The 10,626-nt window shown below is 41.3% G+C and overlaps 2 protein-coding genes across 2 annotated transcripts in view; one reads left to right on the plus strand and one right to left on the minus strand.

Moving 5' to 3' along the window:
- HEXB (hexosaminidase subunit beta) overlaps window positions 1-1,667 on the plus strand; it is a 10,382-nt gene extending 8,715 nt beyond the window's left edge. Inside the window, exons 7-9 of the mRNA XM_021713850.1 lie at window positions 700-790; window positions 958-1,062; window positions 1,487-1,667. Of these exons, the coding sequence (XP_021569525.1) occupies window positions 700-790; window positions 958-1,062; window positions 1,487-1,541 (251 nt within the window). The 3' untranslated portion in view covers window positions 1,542-1,667. The remainder of the gene's footprint in view (window positions 1-699; window positions 791-957; window positions 1,063-1,486) is intronic.
- Window positions 1,637-7,703, minus strand: LOC103263253 (ribosome-releasing factor 2, mitochondrial-like). The gene is made up of 5 exons (XM_008060949.1): window positions 7,563-7,703; window positions 6,470-6,710; window positions 6,174-6,289; window positions 2,795-2,977; window positions 1,637-2,179 (listed from the first exon to the last, which is right to left on the minus strand). Exons 1-5 carry the CDS (start codon window positions 7,701-7,703, stop codon window positions 2,051-2,053), a joined length of 810 nt encoding a protein of 269 aa, XP_008059140.1. The 3' UTR covers window positions 1,637-2,050.
- Window positions 7,704-10,626: the final 2,923 nt, after the last annotated feature.

A 10,626-nucleotide genomic window follows, 5' to 3' on the forward strand; every position in this document is an offset into this window, starting at 1 on the left:
GAAGGATCGCCAGAGCCCAGCGGGTCAAGGCTGCGGTGGCTGGGAGCGGCCACTGCGCTCCAGCCTGGGCGACAGAGTGAGACTCCAACTCAAAACAAAACAAGAAAACAAACAAAACAGTTCTACATTGTCCAGTTTTGTCTACCAGTCTTTAGTATAAAATTTCCTTTGAAAAATGATTTTGCTGCTTAAAAAAAGTTTCAAAAATGGTAGATATATGAGAATTGATAGAATTTTCTCTAGAATGCATTTTATGAGGATCAGCATGCCATAATTACTGTGAAAAACAGTATTAGCTACTCAGTTTTTATTGTTAAATGCCAAGAAATTAAAGGCAGGCATGCCAGCCACAGTCCATTGCAGAAGAAACTAGCACTCCACTTGTATTTTCTGGTACCCTACTAGCAAGCAATGGGGGCGGGGGGAGGCGGCACAGGGGAGCAGTAGAGGGAGCGGTTTCCAGTGTCCAAATGAGCTTGTGTGACACCAGAATAAAAGTGTCCTTGATACTGGCCCATCGCATTAGCCAACAATGCTAACATGCACCGAGAGCCACGGGCCGGGGTGGGAATAAAGTTGGCCATCTTCGTATGCCACAACCGTGAACATCTCCCACGCAGGACAAATCAATACTGCCTCTGCGTGCAAGCCTTGAGCTGCAGCTGCTTAACTGATGTCAATTCCATTATCTTAACGTAGGTCCTGAGGAACAGAAAAAACTTGTCATCGGCGGAGAAGCCTGTCTGTGGGGAGAGTATGTGGACGCAACCAACCTCACGCCAAGATTATGGTAGGAATCTCCATGATCACATCGGAATTCAGAATGAAGGGGCCTTGGCTTGCTTTCTCCATCCAAGCGGGAAAGCACTAGGACTTCCTCCAAGCATCTGATTCAGATCCTTATTTTTAAGAACATGAATTTAAACCGCTCTGGGAAATGTGTGGCTTAAATTTCAGGCCTCGGGCAAGCGCCGTTGGTGAGAGACTCTGGAGTCCCAGAGATGTCAGAAATGTGGATGATGCCTATGACCGACTAACGAGGCACCGCTGCAGAATGGTCAGGTCAGAGACGCTTACTTCTCAAGCGGGCGGGCGGGCATACCATGAAGGCCGGCGTGGTTTTTCATTTATTCGGGGTTGGCTAGCTTCTTGAGGTTTTTTTGCTGTGATAGAAATTTATGTTACCTAAGAAGCAGTAATTTAGGAAGAAACTGGGACTTATTTTTTGTAGGTAAGAGAATAATTACCTATAAGATAATACATTTGGACTTATGACTGTTTTTATAGATATATACAATTTTGATGTGATGTATATGTAGTACTACATCTTGAATCCCTTTAACAATTGATTTTTTGCCTTTTTCATTAATTACTGTTGTGATTTAGTGATTCTGATTTAATCTACCAAGTTCTTTAAGATGGCAGATGAGGTATGTCAACCTAAAATACCTTTATCTTCTTTCATTCATATGTTATCTGTCTGCAGACGTGGAATAAGTGCACAACCTCTTTTTACTGGATATTGTGGCCACGAGGACTAAACGTAAAAATGAGGCGAAACAAGCATAGGAAAAGGCCACAGCAATCTGTACTACAATCAACTTGATTATGAAATCATGTAAATTAAGATAGACTGTTTTTTGAATAAAATATTTTTATTGATTGAACCAACCTCTGTCCTATTTTACATTACATATAGAAGATTGGCATCTTTCTTGTGAGAGAAGCTTAAAAAACAAAGGAAACAAAACCTTCCAAAGGTTGAGTCTTTACTGCCAAGGTTGACTCTTTACTGCCAAAAGTAATAACTTCACAGATGAACATGATTCGGGTACATCTGTCCAGAACATCAAAATACATTTCTCATTATTTGAATTAAAATGGGTGCTTCCAGTGCTACTGTCAGTTTTCCAGTCACATCTTCAATCTAGGTCTTTGAATGTACTGAAACAGTAATTTATTTACCCAACAAATAAAGCAATAAAAATCGTCCTTAATGAAAATAAAGTAGGCAGGTGCTCCTGAATTCCTCTCCAAGGACCTAAAACGTTTAGGCCAAGCCCCTTCTCCGGCTGAGCAGTGTACTCTGGTCTTGAGGATTCATGGCTTGGTAAGTAGATAGTTCTAAGGCGAAAGTAGCTGAGCCTGATGTGAGTGTTCGAAGCACAGTTGAATAACCCTAGTCAAAAAAATTTAGTCATTTATCTCATCAAATGTAAGCCTCAACCTTCTCTTCCTGTTGATTATCTTTTTACTATTAATAGAAAAAAGTAATGTCACTCGTGGCCTGGCCATATCACTTCCCTCAAAAGACCACTTAGTCTTTTTTTCCCCAGAGAAATCAAATATAAAAATATTTTGGAGTAGTGCCAGTATGTTGCAGATGTATTCTGTGGTCTTGGTATTTGACACTAAGATATCCTTGCTACTAACTGTGCTGGTACCCTGGAGCAGAAGAGGCTGAAGGGAGAGAAGAATGATGCTTACCTTAAAACTGATAATGGAAGAAGTAAGATAAGTGCTAGGAGGGGGGTCACTTAGATCGGTGCCACCTTTTGGAGCTGGACACCTCAGGCTTGTGGTTCTAGAACTGAAAATGACCCCCTGAATGCCTTGCATTTCCTCAATAATTTTAATTCAAGCCTGTTCCTGGTGGTTGAAATTTAACATGTATTCTCTAAACCAAAGAAAATCTGATGCTTCTTTCAGATTATTGATAGTCCATTTTCACTTGCCATATGTAACCCCCTGAACTCAAAACAGAATATATACTTTTCAGTCACAAAGTACCTACCATAATTTCTGCTAAAGGAACAAATCCAATAACAACTCTGTTGTCCTGACGAGTCTGGATTTCCTGAATGCTCCCTCTTCTTTGTGCCAGATCTGCCAGGACAGGGCTGAGATAATCTCTAGTTACTGTAACCTCGAGATTCATCAGAGGCTCTAAAACTTGCTTATCGGCTTTCTTCAGAGCCTAGAGAAATGAAAGACTGTTAACCACGCTTTCATATATAAAAACTTCAATACTGTCCATAAGCCCTTATGCCTAGGGCTCTAACAAAAAGACATAAGCTTAGTTTAAATCTCTCTATAAAGTTAACACTTTATAAAAAGTCAAGAACTTCACTATTTGCCTGTACATGCATGATAATAATACGTCCAGACCTCTCGAATGGTGTTTTACAAGGGGGTGTTGAGTGAAGCTTGATAGACACAGCGCCTGTGAACATGTGGCCAGTCACAGAAGAAAACAGTCTTCCCCTTTCAATCAAAGACTTGTTTCTTCATATTTAAACCTCATGTTTCTGTTCCTGATGTCTACAGGTACAGTCCATGCCACATGCCAGAGAAGGCAATAAAGGAAGGGAAATAAAGGGGAGAGCTTTAAAAAAAGAAAAAGAAAAATGTAATGAAATATGGTGGTAGACACACATTTAAACAAACCCATCTTTGCGTAACTGTTTAGAGTCTTAGACTTCAAAGCCCAAGAACATGCACATAAAGAATACGGAAAGTGAAAATGTCTTTCAGAATAAAAAAGAGTGGGAGAAGGTAGAAATTAGGAGAAATGCTACAGTGAAAGCAAGGACTGAACTCTGTGTGTGTAGAATCTGCTGTACTCAGGGAGCTGCTCTTGGTCCTCTTTATTCACAATCTTTTCTTTGTCAACGTCACCTAACTGCAGAGCTTCGAAGGCACCTACGTGGCCTCCTCAAAAACGAATCTAAATCCTGCCCAGTGCAATCTTGGCACCAGTCTTGTATTCCGCTGGCCTGCTTCAGGATGGCGTCTGAATATCCCACAGCTCCCCAAGATGCCCTCAAGTGAGCGCATCATTTTCTCCCCCGAGCACTCTGCCCTGCTTTTCCCTGTTGCTGCAGATGGCATCCCTAGCCTCCAGACCACTTGGACAGGCAGCGTTCACTTTCTTTTCTCCGGTATGCTGGAAGGTCTCCACTCCTAGTACTGACACCCTAGCTCACAGCTAGTCCATTCCCTGTCCTACCTGTCTCTTCCCCACTCTAATAGCTTCCGTGATCCACTGATTACATTTCCCTCTTCAAAAACTCTGAATTACTCTCCATTGTTCTCAGAACAAAGTTCAAGCTCCTTAATGTAGTTCTTCAAGGTTTCTCTACAGTCTGACTCCATTTTACTTTTCCAGCACCATTTTTCACTGCTCCCTTGCCTTCAGCTGACACTGCAGCTAAAAGGAGCCCCTCATCTCTGTCTGGAAAGCCCGCCACCATACTTAAATCTTCCAACACCACCACAGCTCAAAGACTAATTTCTTTCCAAGAATCCTCTCCAGTTCCCTGCTTCCCAGCTCTTATGGCATTTGGCCCATTTTATCTAATACCTTGGCTACTTGGCTGTATCTTATTAAATCACAGGCTACTTTAGGTAGAGAAAATATCCTATTTGCGTCCTTCTCAGAGCCCAGAGGTATAAGCACTACATAAACGACTCAATAAATACAGGAAGCACCATTAACTTCCCTAAGCAGACAGAAGGAGCTTTCCCACTAGGTGATGTTTAACAAGGGCAGAAGTACTTTCATCAGGAGGATTTTATTTAAAGTAGTGAACTAAAAGCTAAAGACTAAATGTAAGCCTCCACAAAGCTAATTCTTGATCTCTAGGACAATCTAATTAAAAAGGCTAATCCACTCAGAAATACATACAGATTTTATTTTTAGAAAGCATATTACTTTTTGAAGGAGAGGCCAATATATTGGGGCTCAGGGTTAATTTAGAAACATGTTTTTGGATTACCACTATTTCAATGTTAAAACCAAATTTGGAAGAAATAAAAATCTGAAAGTGAATTTTCTTGACAATATAATCATGACTCCTTTGTGGGAGATACTTCTAACTGCACTCTTAGGTAAACAATATTCAAATAATTTATTTTTTCAAAGCATAGGTTTTTTGTTTTTTGTTTTTTTAAATAAAAAAGCCTTTTAGGAAGTATGAATTTTGGGCCGGGTATGGTGGCTCATGCCTATAATCTTAGCACTTTGGGATGCCGAGGTGAGAGGATTGTTAGGGATAGGGTTAGGGTTAGGGTTAGCCTGGGCAAATTGGCGAGACTTCATCTCCACGGTAAATCAAAAAATTAGCAGGGTGTGGTGGCATGTGCCTGTAGTTCCAGCTATTTGGAAGGCTGAGGCGGAAGGATCGCTTGAGCCCAGCAGGTCAAGGCTGTGGTGGCTGTGAGCATGCTACTGCACTCCAGCCTGAGTGACAGAGTGAGATTCCAACTCAAGAAAAAAGAAAAAGAAGTATGAATTTAACTCCTATGTAAGAGAGATTAAGTTCAGGCTTATCAAGTCAGGGGCTGGGAGTATTTAAATTAACTTAATAATTGTGGATTAAAATAAAACTAGAGATAATTAGGTCTCAAACACAGTTCAAGTATTGGAAATGGTTATAAAAGCAAATGTTATAATGCAAAATCAATCACCTATAAAACTTGAGTAGTTCAATGCTGAGAAGAATGCCTGGAAACAGCACACTATACTCCTGGAATTAATCCAGCTCTGGTAGGTTACTGTAGCAGGAAGCAGAGGATTTGTGATACTCAAAGACATACCTCGCCCCAGGTAACCATACAAAGGTAACCACATTGCTTGATGCTTTGAGAAGGGAAGGTACTTACTCTAAGTCTGCTGCTCAGTGAGACTAATCTGGTGTCAGTGGACCTTGGTCAAAACACTCTTATTTGAATAAATGTAAACTCCGAAATTGGAACAAACATTAGATCTTCAATGTCCTCTACATTATAGTCCCTCTTGGGTCAAGCTAACCCCACATCTGTCCTCTACTCAAACTTACCAAGCTTGCCTCTAATGGCTGTTTATCTGGTATAGCAGATATGCTACTTAAGGAAACTTGCCTCTTTGCTAAAATCAGAGGACATTTCAATAGCAATCCATGTTACACTATAATTTCTAAGATTTCTTTCAAAAGAAATTCTTAGACTTTTTTCAAACCTGGTGATTAAGAAATCAAAGATTCTCTATGATTAAGAACACTTGCTGACCACAAGGTTCAGGAGGCAAAGATACAAAGTAAGGCTCTGTACGCACAGCTATATGGAAGGCCCATGGTACTACATTTGAGAAAGTCTCCTTAAAGCAATCAGGAAGAAGTAGGATAGTTCCATACCTTTTGTACGCATCTTGAGACACATGCGGAAATCATAGTTGTGGAGGTACCAGGATGAATTATCAGGGAATGTAATGTAATTGCCACATCTTGAATTGGGGATCCGAGCAATGGTCCTAGGCAAGGAAAAAAGTTGTATTGTGCTATGACTTAATATGTAGTAAGGAGTAACTGAGGAGTGCAAAGAAACAGGAAAAAAACACTAAGGAGAAAGACTGAATAATCTGTATTATGAGCTGTGATTAAACAATCGAGTCTGACACTCAACGCTCACCCTTATGTGAGCAACCCCTTACCTTGGAGGCATGCGCTGTGAATTCCATTTTCAATGGCCTCTTGGGAGACCTTCAAAAGATCTTCACCGACACTTCCGGCAAACTCGATCACTGGCGTAACAGATGGTGTTTCAGCTGGCCTTGCTTCCACTTCCACAGTCACAAGATGCCGTTTGTCTCCTAGAGTTCTGTCCAAGGTATCTGTGAACAAACACGTTGAATATGGTACCTCAGAGAATTGTTCTGGACATGTATCAAGGTGCTACAATTGGCAAAATTACAATCAACAGGCTCAAAGTCTCAGAAGATAAAGTGGAGAGAAAATTAACAATGGCATTAAGCACAGGATTACAAAATCAGAGTAAAAAGCTCTACAAAATATCTGCTTCCATGTTTACCCATGTTAAAGGCTGCTCTGTATCACCTATTAATAGTTTTAATGTAAGATTACTAAGGCAGATAACATGAAGATTATATTTCTGAATTTTTCAAAATGTCTCATGTGATTAAAATTATTTTAATTATACATATAAAATTTTAATTAAAATACATCAAATGATAAAACATTAAAAGGACAAAGGGTTAGCTAATGAAAATTAAAAGGCTTTTAATCCTGCCAACCCAGAAACTTACATTTTGTAAATCTTTCCAGCAGTATTTTGTGCTTAATGTTTATTAACTCTTTCCCTAAGAAAGTAGTAAAAATTTTTTTGTGAGATTGAAAACAGTATCTGTTATTTGCTAATAACCAACAGCCATTTTTACTAAAAACCAACAGCCAACATTTTACTAAAACAAAACTATGTTGTATTTATGTGAGTGCCCATGTAATGCAATGACTCATGGCCCAAATTTAAGACTAGGAATTAATATACAGTCTACAGTTCTTCGTAATTCCTTTTTACGCTCACTTTTATATTATAAAATATTTTATATTTTAAAAGATGTATAAGCTAAGAATGAAACGAGAATTTCTGCAACCTAAAACAACTAAAGAAATTAGAGTATTATCAATATCTGTAAGCCTTCTGAGCAACCACTCTCATATGTAATTATGTCTATTATTTTTAGTTATATCACATCACATGCATACGTTCCTAACAATACAGTTTACTTCCACTTTGTGCTCAGTTCCATTTCGTATGTGTCCTGCAATGTGCTCTTCTGATTCCCTGTGTTTGTGGGAGTCATCTGGGCCATTTTCCGACACCAGCCCTCCTCCCTGACATCTCACAGTCAGTGCTTGGCACTTCATCATAGGGAAGAAACCTTCCCCCTCCTTCCCCAGTTATTTGATTATCCATGTATTATCTGTAGGGATCTGTAAATTCCTATTTCTTCTCAATATTTATGGGGTATCGGGTGATCTTTCAAGATATGTATTCGTTGAGAAATGATCAAATTAGGCTAATAAATATATCCATCATCTTAAATACTTATCATTTCTCTGAACTGAGGATATTTAAAATCCATTCTTTTAGCTATTTGGAAATATACATTATTATTGACTAGAGTTGCCACGCTGTGTAGCAGATCACCAGAACCGGTCCTTCCGTCTAACTGAGCCTCTACCCTTACCAACATCCCCTTTTTCCCTGCTCCCCTACCTCGACCTTCAGCCTGTGGCTCTACTCTCTACTTCTACTAGATCGACTTATAAAAATTCCACATATGTGAGATCATACCAATTCCTGGCTATTTTGGGTAGTATCTTATTCCTTACTAACACAGCTGACCCTTGAACAATGCAGGGGGTTAGGAGCACCAATCCCAACACAGTCAAAAATCTACAACTTTTAACTCCTCCAAAACTTACTATAGCCTGCTGCTGACCAGAAGCCTTACCAATAACACAGTCAATTTACTTATATTTTTTATAAGTACTTTATACTGGTTTTGTTTTTTTTTTGAGTCGGAGTCTCACTCTGTCGCCCAGGCTGGAGTGCAGTGGCCACTGTGGCCTCAACCTGCTGTGCTCAGGCAATTTTTCCAAGTCAGCCTTCCATATAGCTGGAACTACAGGTGTGTACCATCATGCCCTGCTAAATTTTTAAAAAAATTTATTGTAAAGACAAGGTCTCGCCAAGTTGCCCAGGCTGGTCCCGAATCCCTGGACTCAGGCAATCCTCTCGCCTCCACCTCCTAAAGTGCTGGGATTATAAGCATGAGCCACTGGGCACAGTGGCTTACACTTATAACACCAGCACTTGGAGAGGCCGAGGCGACAGAACTGCCTGAGCCCTGAGGTTCGACAACATGGCAAGACCTCATTTCTACGATAAATCAAAAAATCAGCCAGGCCTGATAGTACATGCCTGTGGTTCCAGCTACTTGGAAGGCTGAGGTAGAAGGATCACCTGAACCCAGCAGGTAGCCGTGATTGTGCTACTGCACTCCAGCATGGTAGACAAAGTGAGACGCTGACTCAAAAAAAAAAAAATTAAACTAGAGAAAAGAAAATGTTGTTAAGAAAATCATAAGAAAAAAAAAATATATTTACTATTCATTAGGTGGAAATAGATCATCATGATGAAGTTTGTCTACACACGGAGTATGCTGAGAAGGAGAAAGAAGAGGAGTGGCTTGTTTTGCTGCCTCAGGTAAGGTAGAGGCAGAAAAAAGTCCACGTATAAACGGTTCAAACCTTGTTGTTCGAGGATAAACTACTTTTTATCCCCTTTTATTTCTTCAAAAATAATAAATATTAATATTCTGCATCTGATCACTGCAGTAACTGAAGCTTTTGCTAGTGTGATGCTGATGCTTGTTTCTACTGACTTTTTGCTAATTGTGCTTTTTCTCATAGTCTTACGATTTTTAAAAATTTATTTTAGCCAGGCTCAGTGGCTCAGCCTGTAATCCCGTGCTTAGGGAGGCAGAGGTGAGTGGATTGCCTGAGCCCGCGGGTTCGAGGCCCACCTGGGCAACTTGGAGAGACCTCATCCCTACAATAAATCAAAAAATTAGCCGGGCATGGTAGCGCATGCCTGTAGTTCCAGCTACTCGGAAGGCTGAGGCGGAAGGATCACTGGAACCCAGCAGGTCGAGGCTGCGGCGGCCGGGAGCGGCCACTGCACTCCAGTCTGGGCAACAGCGTGAGACTCCAACTCAAAAAAAGAAAAGAAAGGAAAAGAAATTTATTTTGAGGTTCAGCTGCTTTCAACCACTTCCCAGGAAGGCCCCGCGAACAGCAGACCATCCTGCGCGCGGGCGGGGCGGCTCCCATCTACGAGAAACCCACAGCCGGCACACCGCAAAACAGACAGAAACTGGCACCACTTCCCTGAAAACCAGAACAGACAAGGGTGCCCACGCTTACTCCTCCTTTTCGGCAAAGTTTTGGAAGTCCTGGCCAGAGCAATCAGACAAGAGAAGGAGATCAGGGGTATCCAAACGGGAAAAGAGGAAGTCAAGTTACCCCTCCTTGCAGACATGATTCTATACCTTGAAAACCCAAGAAAATCCGTCAGAAACCTCCTTGCACTGATAAAGGACTTTGGCAAAAATCTCAGGGCATGAAAGAAATGCGCAAAAGACAGTTGCGTTTCTTTCTTTCTTTTTTGAGTCGGAGTCTCCCTCGTCGCCCAGACCGGAGGGCAGGGGCCGCTCCCGGCCCCCGCAGCCTCGACCCGCTGGGCTCCGGCGATCCTTCCGCCTCCGCCTCCCGAGTAGCCGGAATTACAGGCGCGCGCCACCACGCCCGGTTAATTTTTCTGTTTCTTTTAATTTATTGTAGAGATGAGGTCTCGCCAAGTTGCCCAGGCGGGTCTCGAACCCGCGGGCTCAGGCAATTCACTCGCCTCAGCCTCCCAACGGCGCGGGATGACAGGCTGAGCCACTGAGCCCGGCGACAGTTGCGTTTCTATACACCAACAAAAACAAACAAATAAAAAGCACAACCCCATCCACAACAGCCACATACAAAAAATGAAATACCTTGGCATCTTCCTAACCAGAGATGTGAAAGACCTTTACAACGAAAACTACAAAACACTGCTCAAAGAAACCAAAGATGACACAAATGGAAAGATATTCCATACTCATGGAATGAAAGAATCAACATTGTTACGGTGTCCATCCTACCAAAGGCAATCTACAGATTTCATGCAATACCCATTAAATTACCAGCAGCATTCTTCTCAGACCTGGAAACGACAATACAGGAATTCATATGAAAA

Source organism: Carlito syrichta, unplaced genomic scaffold, assembly GCF_000164805.1.
Source record: "Carlito syrichta isolate Samal-C Ts95f unplaced genomic scaffold, Tarsius_syrichta-2.0.1 Scaffold93671, whole genome shotgun sequence".
NCBI lineage: Eukaryota > Metazoa > Chordata > Mammalia > Primates > Tarsiidae > Carlito > Carlito syrichta.

Excerpts from the sequence above, each read along its gene's own strand:
- LOC103263253 (XM_008060949.1), bottom strand. The coding sequence starts at position 7,703 with ATGAAGTGCCAAGCACTGACTGTGAGATGTCAGGGAGGAGGGCTGGTG. Across the intron at positions 2,978-6,173 it reads TCTCAAGATGCGTACAAAAG|GCTCTGAAGAAAGCCGATAA; the intron begins GTATGGAACTAT and ends TCATTTCTCTAG. Across the intron at positions 2,180-2,794 it reads TTCCTTTAGCAGAAATTATG|GGTTATTCAACTGTGCTTCG; the intron begins GTAGGTACTTTG and ends TTTTTTGACTAG.